The sequence below is a fragment of the Salmo trutta genome, chromosome 27 (assembly GCF_901001165.1).
Source record: "Salmo trutta chromosome 27, fSalTru1.1, whole genome shotgun sequence".
NCBI classification, from domain to species: Eukaryota; Metazoa; Chordata; class Actinopteri; order Salmoniformes; family Salmonidae; genus Salmo; species Salmo trutta.
Genome location: NC_042983.1, coordinates 27,030,453 through 27,050,887, shown reverse-complemented (window position 1 = coordinate 27,050,887; position 20,435 = coordinate 27,030,453). Strand labels below are relative to the sequence as shown.

Sequence of the window (20,435 nt, the reverse complement as noted above, 5' to 3'; positions counted from 1 at the left end):
GTGAGTGGATTAGGTGAAGTAATATTATTATATTGTTTGCATGCCCATAGAGATGTATGTAATTCTGCAGTTGTAGAGTTGGAAATGTAATTTTATGTAACCTTAAATCATGTGATCAGAAGTCCGGATCTCTTCGGCCTTACTGTATACAGTGGTTGTGTAATCAAAAGAGCATCCCGTGACTGCCTCTCATTGCACAGAGAGAATATGTGTTTTTTCCAGTGTTTGAGTGAAGGAGAGGGGATGGGGTTGTGAAGAAAAGCATCTCTGTTAGTAGACCTTCATATCAATGGATAACTGAACAGCACCTGACGATATTTAGTCTGACTGCCCACTGATGAAATCCTGCCAATACATCCCACATGTGACGTGATTTACATTACTGTAAACCCCTAACATTTTGAAGAAGGAAGACTGCACAACAGAGGACTACACAACTTTTGGTAAAACATTTTTGTTTTATTAAGTTTGCCTGCAGCTCTTGCACATGCTGGAAACATTGCTCTGTGATTGTTGTTGAATATGACCGAGGATCAGAAAATCAAACATATAACTTTATGGTAGTGAACCTAAAGGCATGTTTCGTCTTACTACATCTTAGTATGCTGTGTAGCAAAGCTTTGAATGAATCATACTTTTATTCTTTTGTTGCAATGATATCACACCTAATTTTCCTGTTCCTCACTCAGTGACCACAAAGCAGCATTTACACCTCTCATCCATCGTCGTGCAGAGACAGATGAATGGATTCTTGAACTATTCAAGGACATATGAACATGACTATCCAGTATTTTAAAGGTATAGTGCATTCGGAAAGTATTCAGACCCCTTGACTTTTTCCACATTTTGTTACGTTACAGCATTATTCTAAAATTGATTACATTGTTTTTTCCCCTCATCAGAGCAAAAACTGTTTTTTAAAAATGTTTGCACATGTATAAAAAAAGGAAACTCAAATATCACATTTACATAAGTATTCAGACCCTTTACTCAGTACTTTGTTGAAGAACCTTTTGCAGCGATTACAGCCTTGAGACTTCTTGGGTAGGACGCTACAAGCTCAAATACTCCTGTATTTGGGGAGTTTCTCCCATTCTTCTCTGCAGATCCTCTCAAGCTCTGTCAGGTTGGATGGGGAGCGTCGCTGCACGGCCACTCAAGGACATTCGGAGATTTGTCCCGAAGCCACTCCTGTATTGTCTTGGCTGTGTGCTTAGGGTCGTTGTCCTGTTAGAAGGTGAACCTTCGCCCCAGTCTGAGGTCCTGAGCGCTCTGGAGTAGGTTTTCATCAAGGATCTCTCTGTACTTTGCTCTGTTAATTTTTCCCTCAAGCCTGACTAGTCTCCCAGTCCCTGCCACTGAAAAACATTGCCACAGCATGATGCTTCCACCACCATGCTTCACCGTGGGGATGGTGCTAGGTTTCCTCCAGACGTGACGCTTGGCTTTCAGGCCAAAGAGTTCAATCTTGGTTTCATCAGACCAGAGAATCTTGTTTCTTATGGTCTGAGAGTCTTTAGGTGCTTTTTGGCAAACTCCAAGCAGACTGTCGTACCTTTTTAAAATATTTTTTATTTAACCTTTATTTAACTAGGCAAGTCAGTTAAGAACAAATTCTTATTTACAATGACGGCCTACCGGGTAACAGTGGGTTAACTGCCTTGTTCAGGGGCAGAACAACATATGTTTTAACTTTGTCAGCTCAGGGATTCGATCCAGCAACCTTTCAGTTACTGACCCAACGCTCTAACCACTAGGCTACCTGCCGACCTGGCCTCTGTAAATTGATATGCAATCCACTTGATCATCTCTGTCGAAGATGCTTGGACCTTCTTTTTTGATATTTTCAGTGGTATTGTTAACAAACACGCCCCAATAAAAAAAAATAGATTTAAAAACAGGTTCAGCCCCTGGTTTGACTGTGATCTGGCAAAGTGACTCCACCTCAATAATTCCATTTGGCGAAAGGCACACGTATACTCAGGCTGACTGGCTCTCGTTCAGGCAAATGAGAAACAAGTGCACTCAGGCTATCCGGAAGGCCAAAGTTAGTTACTTTGAGGAGCAGTTCTATCTCTTGGGTCTAAGACCTGGAGAATAAACCGTCCTCCTCACAGCTGCCCATGTCCCTTCAACTTGATGATGTGCTTGTAACAGACAAGGAGCACATGGCTGAGCTCTTTAATCACCACCTCATTAAGTCAGGATTCCTATTTGACTCAACCATGCCTCATTGCCATCCAACATTTCCTCATTTCCCACCCCTTCAATTGCGACTAGCCTGATGCTCCTCCTTTTCCCCCTGCCCCGCTACAAAATTTGTCCCTGCATTCGGTCACTGAGTCCGAGGTGCTAAAGGAGATCCTTAAACTTGATATAAAAAAAAAAACATCTGGGTCAGATGGTTTAGACCCTTTCTTCTTTAAGGTTGCTGCCCCTATCATCGTCAAGCCTATCTCTGACCTTTTTAACCTGTCTCTCCTCTGGGGAGGTTCCTATTGCTTGGAAGGCAGCAACAGTGCATCCTTTATATAAAGGGGAGAACAAGCTGATCCTCTGTTATAGGCCAATTTCTATTTTGCCCTGTTTATCAAAAGTGTTGGAAAAACTTGTCAATAATCAACTGACTGGCATTCTTGATGTCTATAGTATTCTCTCGGGTATGCAATCTGGTTTCCGCTCAGGTCATGGATGTGTCACTGCAACCTAAAAGGTCCTAAATGATGTCACCATTGCCCTTGATTCTAAGCAATGTTGTGCTGCTATTTTTATTGACTTCGCCAAAGCTTTTGATACGGTAGACCATTCCATTCTTGTGGGCCGGCTAAGGAGTATTGGTGTCTCTGAGGGGTCTTTGGCCTGGTTTGCTAACTACCTCTCTCAAAGAGTGCGGTGTATAAACTCAGAACATGTCTCAGCCACTGCCTGTCACCAAGGGAGTACCCCAAGGCTCAATCCTAGGCCCCACGCTCTTCTCAATTTACATCAACAACATACTGTAGCTCAGGCAGTAGGAAGCTCTCTCATCCATTTATAAGCAGATAATACAGTCTTATACTCAGCTGGCCCCTCCCCGGATTTTGTGTTAAACAATCTACAACAAATCTTTCTTAGTGTCCAACAAGCTTTCTCTGCTCTTAACCTTGTTCTGAACACCTCCAAAACAAAGGTCATGTGGTTTGGTAAGAAAAATGCCCCTCTCCCTACCGGTGTGATTACTACCTCTGAGGGTTGAGAGCTTGAGGTAGTCACCTCATACAAGTACTTGGGGGTATGGCTAGACTGTCCTTCTCAGCAAATATCAAAGTAGCAGGCTAAGGTTAAATCTAGACTTGGTTTCCTCTATCATAATCGCTCCTCTTTCACCCCAGCTGCCAAACTAACCCTGATTCAGATGACCATTCTACCTACGCTAGATTACGGAGACGTAATTTATAGATCGGCAGGTAAGGGTGCTCTCGAGCGGTTAGATGTTCTTTACCATTCGGCCATCAGATTTGCCACTAATGCTCCTTATAGGACACAACACTGCACTCCTCTGTAAACTGGTCATCTCTGTATACCCGTCGCAAGACCCACTGGTTGATGCTTATTTATAAAACCCTCTTAGGCCTCACTCCCCCTATCTGAGATATCTACTGCAGCCCTCATCCTCCACATACAACACCCGTTCCACCAGTCACATTCTGTTAAAGGTCCCCAAAGCACACACATCGCTTGGTCGCTTCTCTTTTCAGTTCGCTGGAGCTAGCGACTGGCACGAGCTGCAAAAAACACTTAAACTGGACAGTTTTATCTTCATGCAAAGACTCAGTCATGGACACGCTTACTGACAGTTGTGGTGCTTCGCCTGATGTATTGTTGTCTCTACCTTCTTGCTTTTGTGCTGTTGTCTGTGTCCAATAATGTTTGTTTCATGTTTTGTGCTGCTACCATGTTGTGTTGCTACCATGTTGTTGTCATGTTGTGTGGATACTATGCTGTGTTGTCATGTGTTGCTGCCATGCTATGTTTTTGTCTTAGGTCTCTCTTTATGTAGTGTTGTGTTGTCTCTCTTGTTGTGATTTGTGTTTTGTCCTATATTTGTATATTTTTTATTTTGAATTCCAGCCCCCATCCCCGCAGGAGGCCTTTTGGTAGGCCGTCATTGTAAATAAGAATTTGTTCTTAATGGACTTGCCTAGTTAAATAAAGGTTAAATGAATAAAATGAAAGAAGGCTTGCTCATGAAAGTTTTTTAGCAAGCTTCTATGACAAATCAGGACAGGTTGTTTCACTGAACAGCCATTACGAATACAGGCTGCAAAACAGTGATCACTAAGGTCATTACAGAAAACACCAGTGTACACCAGAGTAGCTTTTTCTAGGTGTTTGGACTCATACCTTGTGGGATTTAGGGAGTGCCATTGCTTTAGGACTTGGACAGGTGGTTTAGTCATGTCCCAGTTTAGGTCACCTAGCAGTACAAATTCAGACTTAGTGTAAGGGGCCAGGAGAGAGCTTAGTGCATTTAGGGTACAGGCCGGGGATGATTGTGGATGATAACACCATCAAGTCAAATTGTTTGGGGACAGACCTGGTGGAGACAACAGAGCACTGAAGGTGTTCCTTGGTAAAGTTTGCCACTCCACCACCTTTGGAAGATCTGTCTTGCCGAAAAAAGTTATAACCAGAAAGGTTAACATCACCGTTCAAAACACTATTTCTTAACCACGTGTCAGTGATGACCAACACATCTGGATTGGAGCTTTACTGAGGAGTGGCTTCCGTCTTGCCACTCTACCATAAAGGCCTGATTTGTGGAGTGCTGCAGAGAAGGTTGTCCTTCTGGAAGGTTCTTCCATCTCCACAGAGGAACTTCCCAACAACCTCATGGCTTGGTTTTTGCTCTGACATGCACTGTCAACTGTGGGCCCTTATATAGACAGGTGTGTGCCTTTCCAAATCATGTCCAAACAATTGAATTTACCACAGGTGGACTCCAATCAAGTTATAGAAACATCTCAAGGAAAATAAATGGAAACAGGATGCACCTGAGCTCAATTTTTAGTCTTATAGCAAAGGGTCTGAATACTTACTTAAACAAGGTATTTTCTTTTTTTTAAATACATTTGCAAAAATTTCTACAAACCTGTTTTCGCTTTGTCCTTATGGGGTATCATGTGTAGATTGATAAGGGAAATAATTAATTTAATACATTTTAGAATAAGACTGTAATGTAACAAAATGTGGAAAAAGTCAAGATGTCTGAATACTTTCCGAATACACTGTAAGAAATGTCCCAAATGAAAAATAATATAAATTTCATTTGTGTTAACTAAGCAAATTATCTTTGATTTAGTTAAACACAATCAGACTTTTTGCAACTGTTTCTATCATGAAATGCAAGCCAGAAAACACAGTGACGCTTTAATATGTGGGTGTGACTTTACACGCTCTTCTGTGGATAGCAGGATATTGTTCAACTGCTGTGCTGTGTGTGCAACGTCAAAAACTGTCACCAACCAAGCTCTTTTTCACAGCATACCCCCAACAATATAATGCAATAATTGTGTAATTTAAAAAACATATTTTCATTATTTATTTTCCCTCGACCACTGCAAGTTTGTACTCATCAATGTGTATAGGTTGTTATCAATAAAATGTCGCAAGAAGGTGCACAACATTCCAGTTGCCTGCTGGGGGGCAAGGAGACCCACAGCTCCGCTAAAACAATTGGCAACTGCGTGCCATTTTCAAGGGATTGTTAAATAAATGTTAACTATTTGGTTGTAAAATCATCAGTGGTGGAAAAAGTACCCAATTGTCATACTTGAGTAAAAGTATAGATACCTTAATAGAAATTGACTCAAGTAAAAGTGAGTCGCCCATTAATGTACTACTTGAGTAAAAGTCTACAAGTATTTGGTTTTAAATATATTTAAGTATCAAAAGTAAATGTAATTGCTAAAATATACTTAAGTTTCAAAAGTAATATAAATATTTTCAAATTCCTTATTAACTAAACCAGACGGCACCATATGGATAGCCAGGGTTGCACTCCAACACCATTTACAAAAGAAGCAAGTGTGTTTAGTGAGTCTGTCAGATCAGAGACAGTGGGGATGTTCTCTTGATAAGTGGGAATTGGACCATTTTCCTTTCATGGTAAGCATTCCAAATGTAACAAATACTTTTGGGTGTCAGGGGAAATGTATGGAGTAAAAAGTACATTATTTTCATTAGGAAAGTAGTGAAGTAAAAGTTGTCAAAAATATAAATTGTAAAGTTCAGATACACCAAAAAACAACTTAAGTAGTACTTTAAAGTATTTTTACTTAAGTACTTTACAGAACTGAATATCATCACCTTTTTGAAGAACATAGTTAGACCTACAAACTTCCGATTATTCCATGCAAAACAATTGCGCACATCTAGCTCTATCAGATTTCTACAGCAAGTAACTACATGCTTTACATGATCAGTAAACATCAATTGATCATGTCATTTCAGATACGTTAGGGTAGCCTCACGATATCTCTCAATATCGGCCACCATTAATTGGATATTTAAGTGAAAAGTCAACTATACCTGACAAGTATGAGTGGTGGTGGTGCTGATGTACTAGCTGATGATGTTTACTTTGCAAGATACTGGTAGAAACTTTGAACAGTTAGCTAAACATAGTGGTAAGTAGACCTAATGTACTTTTTTCTCCAACCAGTGTAGGCTTACCTAGCGATGTTAGCTACATTATTCTCTTTTCAACATTGTTTTTAATAGTGTTTAATCAAAATGACCGCTGACAGACATGATAGGCTATATTGATTGATGGACCACGTCAAATTGGCTAGCTAGCTAATAACAGATCACGTCAATATGGCTACTTAACAAACTAACTTTTAGGGGATAAACTTCACTGAACAAAAATATGAACAGAACTTGTAAAGTGTTCAGGTGAAAGCTATGATCCCTTATTGATGTCACTTGTTAAATCCTCTTCAGTCAGTGTAGATGAAGGGGAGGAGACAGGTTAAATAATTATTTTTAAGCATCGAGACAATTGAGACATGACTTGTGTATGTGTGCCATTCAGTGGGTGAATGGGCAAGACCATAGGTGCCTGAACAATCTGCAACAACTGCATCACCACTTTCAAAATAGGGGTACAAGCGTATGTATATAAACGCAACATGTAAAGTCTTGGTCCCATGTTTCATGAGCTGAAATAAAAGATCCCAGAAACTTTACATACGCACAATAAGCTTATTTCTCTCCAATTTTGTGCACAATATTTTTACATCCCTGTTAGTGAGCATTTCTTCTTACAGTAGCTATTAGAGTGAAAAAATACCATGCTATTGTTTGAGGAGAGTGCACAATGTATGAATAAACCAATTAGGCACATTTGGGCAGTCTTGATACAATATTTTGAACGGATATGCAATGGTTCATTGGATCACTCCAAAACTTTGCACATATAATGCTGCCATCTAGTTGCCAAAGTCTAAGTTGCGCCGGGCCTAGAATAATTCATTATGCCCTTTCTCTTGCATTTCAAAGATGATGGTACAAAACAAATACAAAAAAAACGGTTGTTTTTTCTTTGTATTATCTTTTACCAGATCTAATGTGTTATATTGTCCTACATTCCTTTCACATTTCCACAAACATCAAAGTGTTTCCTTTCAAATGGTATCAAGAATATGCATATCCTTGCTTGAGCTACAGGCAGTTAGATTTGGGTATGTCATTTTGGCAACATTTTTAAAAAGGGGCGGATCCTCAAGTTAACAAGGATCGTACCCTTTTTTAAATTTTCGCCTAAAAATACATACTCAAATCTAACTGCCTGTAGCTCAGGACCTGAAGCAAGGATATGCATATTCTTGATACCATTTGAAAGGAAACACTGTGGAAATGTGAAATTATTGTAGGAGAATATAACACATTAGATCTGGTAAAAGATAATACAAACAAAAAAACATGCGTTTTCAAATTTTAGTTTTTTTCATCGTCTTTGAAATGCACGAGAAATGCCATAATATAATATTGCAGTTTAGGCGCAATTTAGATTTTGGCCACTAGATGGCAGTGGTGTATGTGCAACGTTTCAGACTGATCCAGTGAAGCATTGCAATACTGCAGTGATACTATATATCACATCTGGAGTCAGTCTGACTTATGGTTTATGAGAAGAAGATTTCATACGTATTTTTTGCATTATCATTTGTGCTAATGTGCATCTATAGGTACAGTGTGGCCATATTTGAATTCAGAAACTATTTAGTGTTACATATGCAAAGAATGAGTTGTTAATAGTTTCCTTGGTTTTTTTAGATATCAATATCAAATTCCGTGTGGTTCATCTTAGGGACGTCCATAATACCGATGACAAGTTTGAAGTTGATAGGCCACTGTGGAGTGGATTTACGGTGGTTTAAATGGACAAATAAAATCCGATTTTTGATTTGTCAATAACTAAGCCATCTTTTGACCAATACCTTTCTAAAACTAAGTTAAGACATGTACCATAGGCCTACATTCCAAATATGGTGTAATTTAGTCCTATGGGTCATGAGAAGAAGATTTTAGAAGTTTTTATTAGCATATTTTAGCATATTAGCTTATGTGCTAATGGGTATCTACTGGTATAGTGCTGTCATCTTTGAATGCATCAACGTTATCTTCTCAAATTCTTTAGGGATTATTGTAATGAGTCCAAAGACCATATTTTGAGTGAATCTGACTTTTAGTCCATGGTAAGACGTTATAATGATTATTTTAAGCATTAGCGTTACATAGTCAAAAAAAGTAAATTGTTAATAGTTTCCTTATATGTTAGATATCAGTGTTCATCATGGTAATGGATTTGATGACTCTAAAAAGTTTCATGTTGATGAGCCATTGTGGAATGAATTTACGAAGGATTTAAATGGACAGGTAAAATCAGATTTCCTGATTTATCAATAACTCAGCCATCTCTTAGCTTTTCTCAAACTACATTAAGAGATGTACTATGGGACTAAATTTGGAGGTGTTATATGGACTTGTGGTTCATGATACGTTTTTTAAATGTTTTCTGAAATTTCCAAGATGGAGGAAAATCTATCCAGACCTTATGGGTCCTTGAGGCAAATTTGTTCAGTATGGGTAAAAACAACTACATTCAACATTTCAAGTCTCTGGGTCAATCAGGGTGGCGGATATGAGGTTTTAAGTGAGACTTTATAACAGCACCACCTATATGCCAACCAGTGCCATTATTTTTGACCATGTTAATCATGGCCAGTGGTTTCTGTTTGCCAAGTTAGAAAAACGTTACCAATCTATCCTTGAGTTATTTGACTATGAGCAGAATACAGAGATTAACAATAGGTTTCACAGCTTCATTATGAACCAATAAATAGAGACCTATGCCTGCTCTAGACATTCTATGTCTATCTAGTTACAATGTTGTGTTACCGTATGTTGTATCCTCATATGTGCTGCTGGTGGAGAGACCCTTGTGTAGCGTGTTACAGAGGGTCTGGTGGTTTTGAGGGACAGGCTGGTGCTTAATCAGGCCTCTCCAGCAGGCGCAGTGTGAGGTGTGGTCTCACTGGGGGAGTGATAGATTGAGACCCCACTGAGTCCTGGTGGGCTGGGCGATAGCAGCATGATGGATTTATCTTCCCCTTCCACATTATACTAGATTAACTCGCTACCCAAGAACCAACTGGAAACAGCTCAATGGTGGATGGCTGTTCTCACTGTGTTGACACTATTGGTGCAATGATGTGGTGATGAGCCAGTTTTACACAATTTCACACCTTTTTTTGTGCATTTTCATGGACAGGGTTTTCCTTTAATTCATGTGACAGAGCACCTAGCGTGGATTGTAGTTATGATGGGTCTCACAAACACTGGATAAAGTTGATTCAAGAAAAGGTAGGATGGCCTAGTTAATTTACTTTAATAAATTGAATATCAACAATTGTTAATGTCACTCTTATATCCATGGTTATCATCTAGAGTCTGTTTATTTACCTAGTTTTTACTTTTTTAGTTCATAATGTTATGTTCATTATCAACCCCAGGCAGGTTTGCTGAGCCAAATATAGCTCTTATCAGCATACACAGCATGACCGTGCAATTTGAAAATGTGTTTCAGATGTCTCCCAAAGCGTAGAGTACATTATCACACATGTGAAGTATAACTGAATGTGTCAAAATGCTGATGATGACAGACATGTCCCCAAACCACTAGTGCCAATATCACCATTGAGAAGAGAGAGCGGCGGTTGGATTTCATTGTGACCTCAGCTAACTCTTATACCCTTCTTTCAATCCTGGTTATCAAATCCGCTCAGCACCACGAGTTCTGCAAGACGGAAATAAATAAAGATGTGTTTAATAAGGGTGCGTCTTTGCAATATCTAAGAGAGGGAAATGGACATACTTTGAGAGGATGTATTGGAGAACAGCACTTGTGATCTTGGCCTTTCTTACTCTTGCCATTACAGGTGAGTGGATCAAAACAAATCCATCACATTGCTAATATATTCAAATTAATATTGACAGAACCTTTGTAAATCATAATGGTGAAGCTCTTACATAGAGCATCTATTTCAATAAATAACAGTTATAGGTGACTGTTGCAACGAACAAAGATTTCTCTTAATAGTGTATATTTTCTTTATCTTAGAAATGCGAGTGACTGGTCAAACGTTGGATGTGTGTGCCACTTGTCACCCTAACGCCACCTGTGAGGAGAAGGTGGATGGTACCGGCAAAGCCTGTAACTGCATGTATGGCTTTGTTGGTAATGGAAGAACTTACTGTCAAGGTGTGTATCTCCAGGTATAAACTCAAGGTGAAGGAATTACTTATCTTTTATCTAATGGGTATCAGTTGTATTCAAATTATACTAGTATTTATTGATTATTTTATTATTTACCACTATTCTTCTCTCTTACAGACAAAAATGAATGTCAGATAGGAGCCAATAAGATCTGTGGGCAGCATACTGCCTGCCATAACACCTATGGAAGCTACTACTGCACCTGCCTGGCAGGATACAGCCCTTCCAACAACATGGCCATCTTCATCCCCAATGATGGAACCCGCTGTCAGGGTAAGTTATAGCGATTACTGATGCTGAATACTTCAGCAGCTTTGTAACATTATGAAAAGAAGGGCGACATAAAAATTATTGCCACTTTGGCAGATATGATATATGATTGTGAGTCTTCTTAAGCTTTATGGACATTAACTTGATGCTAATTTTGAATGAGTGAATGTGCTACAGTCACGCACATATTGGTGCCTAATAACTGGGTACATTATCCAATCACATTAACTAATAATACTAACACAACATTTGTGTTGGTTCTATCTAGACATTAATGAGTGTAGAGTCCAAGGGATCTGTGGTGAGGGGGGAAAGTGCACGAACATGCAGGGGTATTTTAACTGCCTCTGCCAAGTCGGATACCAGGTTCACAATGGAGCAGAGCCATTCCACCCACACCAGGACAAGGCCTTGTGCAAAGGTAAATAACACAAACCACTTGGGCTCAGTATTGTAAGACTTTTCAGTTAAACTATAGGTACAATTCTAAGATAATGGATAATAATCAGAGAGCTGTATGCTTCAAAAATGCATGTTTCAGAATCTCTTTGCCTGCTGCCCTATACTATACTGCAGCCACTGCAATCATTTCATGATTTATAGAAAATTTGCAGAATGACAGTAGTGTTATCAAAAACTATGGTATCTGCAGTGTTGTCCTTTTCTCCATGTGCAGCCATTGATTGTGGGCAGCCTCCCTCGGCTCTGAATGCAGTCCAGCTGTCAGCCACAGGAACACGTTACGGCAGCGTGGCTACATTTGGCTGCTCTGAGGGATTCTTCTGGAAAAGCGGGGAAAACTCCTCCGTTTGTGGGGCAGAAAGTGTGTGGAAGGGCCCAAGTCTTGTTTGTGAAGGTAAAATCTATAAATGTTTTCCTCCTAGCAAGGTTTCATTTAGATTTTTGCATTCATTCATGCATTTAACATGTGGATGGATGAGTGTTTTGTTTGTAGAGAAAAATGTTGTCATGTACTGCATCTAGGAATGGTCACTGGTCAATGTCATTGCTTTGCCTCTCAGAGGTTGACTGTGGCTTGCCCCCTGCCCTCCCTCACTCAGTAATGTTGTGGGATCAGAGCACCAGGATAGGCTCTGAGGTGCTTTATCAGTGTAACTCTGGATATTACAATGTGGGAGAGGGAAATGTATCAGTATGCACTGCCAGTGGACAGTGGGACAAGTCAGCTTTGCTATGTGCAGGTAAAATAAATCTTCTCTCTCAACATTACCATCTGCAATCACTACATTACATCCATAACTAACTCATAACTGAATTAACCAAGTGCTTTAACAAATACCTCCTAGGCCATGTTGACCATACCATGAATTATATTGTGTGTCCAAAATATCAGACATGAATGATGGTCTGATGGAAATTGCACACTGTTGTAATGCTTTCTCTTTGTAGAGATAACGTGTGGTGATCCCCCTATACTGCCCCACACTGGACAGGTGTGGAATGGCAGCACAAACCCTGGCAGCACTGTGCTGTTTTACTGTAAAGGAGGGTTTTATAGAGAGGGAGGGGGGAATATTTCCCAATGCACTAAAGACGGTTACTGGACAAAGGCAACGTTGTCATGTAAAGGTAACAGTTTTGCCACGTAATACTTTCTCACATATTCTCTTGTGAAACCTCTTTTGAGATTTTCTGTAATCTATATGTCATGTAGGAATCATATCAGAGAGGCTAAATCTACTGCCTATCTAAATATCCTGGTGAATAATCTGTTATCTCAACCATTGTCTCATTCTCTGTGTAGAGGTTGACTGTAGTTCTCCCCCTGCCCTCCCTCACTCAGTAATGTTGTGGGATCAGAGCACCAGGATAGGCTCTGAGGTGCTTTATCAGTGTAACTCTGGATATTACAATGTGGGAGAGGGAAATGTATCAGTATGCACTGCCAATGGACAGTGGGACAAGTCAGCTTTGCTATGTGCAGGTAAAATAAATCTTCCCTCTCAACATTACCACCTGCAATCAATACCTTACAAGTTATCCATAACTAACCCATAACTGAATTACCCAAGTGCTTTAACAAATACCGCAGAGGCCATGATGACCATACCATGAATTATATTGTGTGTGCAAAATGTAAGATATATTAATGTCTGCTTGATGGAAATGTGCAGAAATTGCACACTGTTGTAATGCTTTCTCTTTGTAGAGATAACGTGTGGTGATCCCCCTATGCTGCCCCACACTGGACAGGTGTGGAATGGCAGCACAAACCCTGGCAGCACTGTGCTGTTTTATTGTAAAGAGGGATTTTATAGAGAGGGAGGGGGGAATATTTCCTACTGTACAGAAAAGGGTTTCTGGACAAAGGCAACATTATCATGCAAAGGTAACTGAACATTTCTTACATTCACTGACAGAGATGAAATGATGAGAAATACATGGTTTTTAGCACCCTGATACAGTAGTAGAAACAAAGCATTATTGATAAATAGCCACATGTCTTCATAAGCTAAGACCTGTGGTTGAAATGAAAGTGTTGAAAGTCAAATCTAAATGTTTCTTATGCTTTACATCCAGGATACACATAATCAATTCCATACTGCTTTCCCCCTTAGAAATAATGTGTGGTGGTCCCCCAATACTGCCCCACACTGGACAGGTGTGGAATGGCAGCACAAACCCTGGCAGCACTGTGCTGTTTTACTGTAAAGAGGGATTTCATAGAGAGAGGGGGGGAGATATTTCCCAATGCACTAAAGACGGTAACTGGACAAAGGCAACATTGTTATGTAAAGGTAATGTATATGACTTTTTCACATGTTCTCTAGTTAAACCTCCTTTGAGACGGTGTGTAATGTATGTATGAACCATATCAGAGAGGCCAAATCTCCTTCCTATACAAATATCCTGGTGAACAATCTGTTATCTCAACCATTCTCTCTAGAGGTTGACTGTTGTTCTCCCCCTGCCCTGCCCTCCCTCACTCAGTAATGTTATGAGATCAGAGCACCTGGATAATTCAATGATTTATAGAAAATTTGCAGAATGACAGTAGTGTTATCAAAAACTATGGTATCTGCAGTGTTGTCCTTTTCTCCATGTGCAGCCATTGATTGTGGGCAGCCTCCCTCGGCTCTGAATGCAGTCCAGCTGTCAGCCACAGGAACACGTTACGGCAGCGTGGCTACATTTGGCTGCTCTGAGGGATTCTTCTGGAAAAGCGGGGAGAACTCCTCCGTTTGTGGGGCAGAAAGTGTGTGGAAGGGCCCAAGTCTTGTTTGTGAAGGTAAAATCTATAAATGTTTTCCTCCTAGCAAGGTTTCATTTAGATTTTTGCATTCATTCATGCATTTAACATGTGGATGGATGAGTGTTTTGTTTGTAGAGAAAAATGTTGTCATGTACTGCATCTAGGAATGGTCACTGGTCAATGTCATTGCTTTGCCTCTCAGAGGTTGACTGTGGCTTGCCCCCTGCCCTCCCTCACTCAGTAATGTTGTGGGATCAGAGCACCAGGATAGGCTCTGAGGTGCTTTATCAGTGTAACTCTGGATATTACAATGTGGGAGAGGGAAATGTATCAGTATGCACTGCCAATGGACAGTGGGACCAGACATCTTTTCTATGTGAAGGTATTATATTAGTCATTTCTGTGTGGTCATGACACATTAATAACAATTACATATGATACCAATTCTTATATAACCACTATCCCCTTTTCAAATTATAGAGATTGACTGTGGGGAGCCAGTGTTTATATCCCATTCTAAGATTCTATGGGACCGGACATCGTTGATTGGTAGTGTGGTTTATTACCAATGTGTTGAAGGATATTACCCCACGAGTGGGAAATGTTATACTGAGTGTGGAGAGAATGGACTTTGGGAGGATATAGAACTTCAATGTGAAGGTGCATTTCTACTACCAGCAATATAATGAAGGTCTTTCAAAGACATGTATATTCATTTATATTCAAATGCTTTGTTATTGTACTGTATGAGTCATTTTGCTTGAATAACTTGAACATGTACAGTAGTGTTTTTGTCTCGTTATGTTTAACCAAACTAACCTCAACTGATTTCTGTGAACAGAGTTAAACTGTGGGGCTCCACTAACCCTTCCCCATACTAACATGCTGTGGGACAATACAACTGTCCTGGGCAGTGTGATTGAGTATGTATGTAAGGATGGATTTTACCAGGAGGGAGGATGTAGTCTCTCAACATGTACATCATCAGGACAGTGGGGAATTGTTTCAATAATATGCAAAGGTACGGTAACAATATATCACTCTGAAGCAAACCCTATTCTGCTGCATGATCAATTGTCTGTGCGGGCACACTGTAACAGTTACTCCCGTGAACTCATTATATTGTGTCAAAGTGCTCACATTCAAATTGATGCTGTATGTTTATCATGAATGCGCCCACCTATGTAGTAGATGTGCTTTCAGCACTTACTATTCTGTACCAGAAGGGGGTAATGTTGTATTGGGTAATGGGTTGTAAATTAATGTTTAATCATGATCATGAGTATGTTGCAACAAAATAATCAAGACTAGTATTTGTGTACAGCCTTCCCTGTAGCTCAGTTGGTAGAGCATGGTGTTTGCAATGCCAGGGTTGTGGGTTCGATTCCCACGGGGGGCCAGCACAGAAAAAAAAAATGTATGAAATGAAATGTATGCATTCACTACTGTAAGTCGCTCTGGATAAGAGCGTCTGCTAAATGACTAAAATGTAAAATGTAAAACAAATGGTATACTGTGCAGTGTATGGTAATCGTCACATAATTCAATTGATCCACCTTGTTTTGACAGCTACATGTGGACCGGCCCCTGCTCTGGTCAACACAGAGGTGGTGTTGCAGAACACAAGTGTTGTGTTCCATCGTTGTCTGGAAGGATTCCACAGCTGGAGAGGAAGAAACACCTCTGTTTGTGACATCACTGGGAAGTGGCAAGCTGCCACAATGCGATGCAGAGGTATGCATTCATAAATCTGTGAACTATAGTTCATTTGAAATTTTTTTAACACATTGTTTCTCATCCCTTGTGACTACCAGAAATCAAGCCTGCCATCAGTGACTTGGTTGTCTTTAATGAAAAATGTTTGCGTTGGAAAGCAGACAAGTATGAAGAAGACACAGAGAATTACAGAGTAAGTTTACCTTAACAAGGACCTTAAAATATGATAATATTATTGATTATAAAAAGTGCTCTCTGAACTGCATACACCTTGACTGACCATCATTATTTGATCTGTCTACCTGTATGTAACAGATAGCATTTGTGGGATTCAGGGCCTATCAAAGGTCATTCCATGACAAGAGGAAGAAGCTCCTCAGCTCCACATCAGACCACCCTGAGATCTGCCTGAACCTGCTGCCTGTTACCAACTACACCATCAGCATCACTGCACTGTCTGCCAGGTTCACCTCCACACTCACAACAAACACCAGCCTACAAGGTACACTACAAACACCCTTGACTAACAATGACAATTTGATTAATAAATATTTGAAGATATTATGAGAAACATGGAGAAGAATATTGACTTTGACTTGGATATGAAATCCAATGTTGTTAAATGTGTCAATACCTTCTCATCTTATAGTGCCTCAAGCCCCAGAGATTTTATACAGGGAAATTGAGGCTCCATTTCCCACTTTGTGGCTACGCAGATCAGTTAACACTCTGGACCCAATTAGGTAATTCATCATTTTACCTCCAACGCTCTCCCGTACTAAAAGCTGATTTTGTATCTTGAAATTTGCCCACTGAGGTCTGGCTATTACGACACAAACCCTTTTCTCTTTTGTTCCTGGGTTTACAGTTTCTACCAGGTGTTTGTGTTGCCACTGGAGGGGACTCTTGTGTTTGACTGCAGCTCTCCGAAGACCCCAGACTTCTCCAGTCAGAGGAAACCCCATGGACAGTACATCACTGCCCAGCTCCATCTGAGGGATATAGGGAAAGAGATGAACCTGACTTTGGGCGATGGACACTACTATGGAGGGTTCTACAATGCTCCTTTACAGAATGGCAGAGACTATTACGTCATATTACGAGCTGTCAGTCAATGGGGAGGGGTAAGACTAACTGCTATGCATTGGAAATAAATGATATGTGGAGTTTATTCATATAAAAGGAAGAGCCGTTTTGAAGGTCATCTTTAACAAATGATTATTGATAATGCTTGTTGATCTTATAGAACTCCTGCATTAATAATTAGTCATTCTGTATGTGCCATTTGAACTATTTTCTAGGCTTTCAAGCACTCTTGTGTTATTTGGGCAAAAGTGAGAGGTAAGGGTTCCTTTTGTCATATTTAGCCCACTGTTGTGGTTTAATCAGATTGTTTTATTGATGTTGCAAGATGTTCTCTCTCGTTTGGCAGATATATCCTACATAATGAAGGTTTCATCGCTTTTTGCTGGAGGATCAATTGGAGTCTTTGCTTTGGGCATTTTTCTGGGACACTGTTACACCTGGTAAGATCTATCCTATCCTAGTGTGTTGCCTACATATGACATTTATGATACAGTTGAAGTCGGAAGTTTACATAGACCTTAGCCAAATACATTTAAACTCAGTTTTTCACAATTCCTGACATTTAATCCTAGTAAAAATTAGCTGTTTTAGGTCAGTTAGAAACACCACTTTATTTTAAGAATGTAAAATGTCAGAATAATAGAAGAGAGAATGATTTATTTAAGCTTTTATTTCTTTCATCACATTCCCAGTGGGTCAGAAGTTTACATACACTCAATTACTATTTGGTAGCATTGCCTTTAAATTCTTTAACTTGGATCAAACGTTTCGGGTAGCCTTCCACAAGCTTCCCACAATAAGTTGGGTGAATTTTGGCCCATTCCTCCTGACAGAGCTGGGGTAACTGAGTCAGGTTTGTAGGCCTCCTTGCTCGCACACCCTTTTTCAGTTCTGCCCACAAATTTTCTATAGGATTGAGGTCAGGGCTTTGTGATGGCCACTCCAATACCTTGAGCCATTTTGCCACAACTTTGGAAGTATGCTTGTCCATTTGGAAGACTCATTTTCGACCAAGCTTTAACTTCCTGACTGATGTCTTGAGATGTTGCTTCAATATATCCACATAATTTTCCTGCCTCATGATGCCATCTATTTTGTGAAGTGCACCAGTCCCTCCTGCAGCAAAGCACCCCAACAACATGATGCTGCCACCCCCTTGCTTCACGGTTGGGATGGTGTTCTTCGGCTTGCAAGCCTCCCCCTTTATCCTCCAAACATAACGATGGTCATTATGGCCAAACAGTTCTATTTTTGTTTCATCAGACCAGAGGACATTTCTCCAAAAAGTAGAATATTTGTCCCGATGTGCAGTTGCAAACCATAATCTGGCTTTTTTATGGTGGTATTGGAGCAGTGGCTTCTTCCTTGCTGAGCGGCCTTTCAGGTTATGTCGATTTAGGACTCGTTTTACTGTGGATATAGATACTTTTGTACCTGTTTCCTCCAGCATCTTCACAAGGTCCTTTTCTGTTGTTCTGGGATTGATTTGCACTTTTTGCACTAAAGAACGTTCATCTCTAGGAGACAGAACGCGTCTCCTTCCTGAGCGGTATGACGGCTGCATGGTCCCATGGTGTTTATACTTGCGTATTATTGTTTGTACAGATGAACGTGGTACCTTAAGGCATTTGGAAATTGCTCCCAAGGATGAACCAGACTTGTGGAGGTCTTGGCTGATTTCTTTTGATTTTCCCATGATGTCAAGCACAGAGGCACTGAGTTTGAAGGTAGGCCTTGAAATACATCCACAGGTACACCTCCAATTGACTCAAATTATGTCAATTAGCCTATCAGAAGCTTCTAAAGCTATGACATAATGTTCTGGCATTTTCCAAACTGTTTAAAGGCACAGTCAACTTAGTGTATGTAAACTTCTGACCCACTAGAATTGTGATATAGTGAATTATAAGTGGAATAAGCTTCCTGTAAACAATTGTTGGAAAAATTACTTGTGTCATGCACAAGTAGATGTCCTAACTGACTTGCCAAAACTATAATTTGTTAAGAAAAAATGTGTGGAGTGGTTGAAAAACGAGTTTTAATGACTCCAACCTAAGTGCATGTAAACTTCCTACTTCAACTGTATGTGGAATTTATTTTCAGTATACTGATCAAATCTGACTTAATACATAGCCTACTTAACTTTCTGTATCCCCTTTTCAGGTTTTGTAAGAAGACAAGACAGTCATCGTGAGGACTGACTTTAAGTTCTGTCACACTTGGTTTATATTAGCATAACGTTCAACGACATTTACCTGTAATATTGTAACTGTGTAAAAATGTGTTTTGTATTGTAGTTGTTTTCTGTAGTAAAATAAAGGTAAAAAAATGTTTTATCATTGTTTATAGAGTTTTATTATCAGCAATATCATAAATAATATGATCTTAAAATACATACAAACACATGCAATACAATGCATTTAAACTTTTTACTCTGTTGGTTTGCTACATTTTTAATGACATGTTTCGAAAAAGGCAACAGTAAACATATTGTCCCCCCCCCCCCGATTTGATTACTATAGCGCTCCCCTTGGGCAAATCAGTGTAATTTTGTAAATGCCGGATCTCTATGGCAAGCCGCATCATTCACCCAGGTTTCGTCAAAATCGGGCTAGTGGTGTCTGAGAAACCGTGTGTGACTAAAGTACAAACGGAAGGAAAGAGACAGATCCATATTTCCCCCTCTGATTTCATCGTGGGGGACAATTACAGACATCACCAGACCCAATCAAAGGGATGATTAACTCTGGAGATCCTTTTGGCCCCTTAGGTGGATCTGGGTTTAGTTTTTTTGCACCTTGTAGATTGATCTCCAGAACTCTCTAAGGTTGGATGTTTTGGTGCCGCTAGGACAGTTCAGACGGCTGGTTGATTACTTTTTTACTGAGGAATGTGTTGTTTTTCATGAGCATGCTGTGCAAGTCACTTTTCTTAAATTGCTTGTAAATATTGTATGTTTTTTATTGTGTTGGATTTGTAAATATTGTGAATTTTCTATGATTTCTATGAAAGAGAGGCCTTGGTCTCAATGTGATTCCCTGTTTAAATACATTTTAAAAAGGCAACAGTAAACATGTAGTCACCCACAAATGATGCAGCTCCCCGCTTGGGCAAATCAGTGTAATTTTGCTAATGCCGGATCTCTGTGGCAAGACGCAACATTCACCCAAGTTTCATCAAAATCAGGCCAGTGGTGTCTGAGATATTGCATGGGTTAGCTAGACTCATATCCTTGAGCATGTCTGCCAAATTTCAGCACTCTGAGTCAAACAGATCAAGAGATTTAAATATGTGTCCGTTATAGTGCTACCATGTGGTCAATGTGAA

The 20,435-nt window shown here is 39.9% G+C and overlaps 1 protein-coding gene across 2 annotated transcripts; it reads left to right on the top strand.

Moving 5' to 3' along the window:
- The first annotated feature begins 6,129 nt into the window (after positions 1-6,129).
- susd1 (sushi domain containing 1) lies at positions 6,130-19,444 on the top strand. Of its 2 annotated transcripts, XM_029717571.1 has the most exons (24): positions 6,130-6,147; positions 9,818-9,909; positions 10,332-10,484; positions 10,667-10,807; positions 10,940-11,095; positions 11,361-11,513; positions 11,769-11,948; positions 12,115-12,294; positions 12,503-12,682; positions 12,858-13,037; positions 13,263-13,442; positions 13,672-13,851; positions 14,163-14,342; positions 14,509-14,688; positions 14,787-14,966; positions 15,148-15,327; positions 15,876-16,040; positions 16,121-16,215; positions 16,338-16,524; positions 16,672-16,765; positions 16,891-17,146; positions 17,324-17,363; positions 17,455-17,548; positions 19,272-19,444. In XM_029717571.1, the coding sequence occupies exons 3-24, from the start codon at positions 10,430-10,432 to the stop codon at positions 19,300-19,302; spliced, it is 3,267 nt and encodes a 1,088-aa protein (XP_029573431.1). In that variant the 5' UTR covers positions 6,130-6,147; positions 9,818-9,909; positions 10,332-10,429; the 3' UTR covers positions 19,303-19,444. The 2 variants fall into 2 exon arrangements, with proteins under 2 accessions (XP_029573431.1, XP_029573430.1); XM_029717570.1 differs by lacking the exon at positions 6,130-6,147 and having other exon boundaries at positions 9,600-9,909.
- The last annotated feature ends 991 nt before the right edge of the window (positions 19,445-20,435 follow it).

Excerpts from the sequence above, each read along its gene's own strand:
- susd1 (XM_029717571.1), top strand. The coding sequence starts at position 10,430 with ATGTATTGGAGAACAGCACTTGTGATCTTGGCCTTTCTTACTCTTGCC. Across the intron at positions 14,343-14,508 it reads CCCAAGTCTTGTTTGTGAAG|AGGTTGACTGTGGCTTGCCC; the intron begins GTAAAATCTATA and ends TTTGCCTCTCAG. Across the intron at positions 14,689-14,786 it reads GACATCTTTTCTATGTGAAG|AGATTGACTGTGGGGAGCCA; the intron begins GTATTATATTAG and ends TTCAAATTATAG.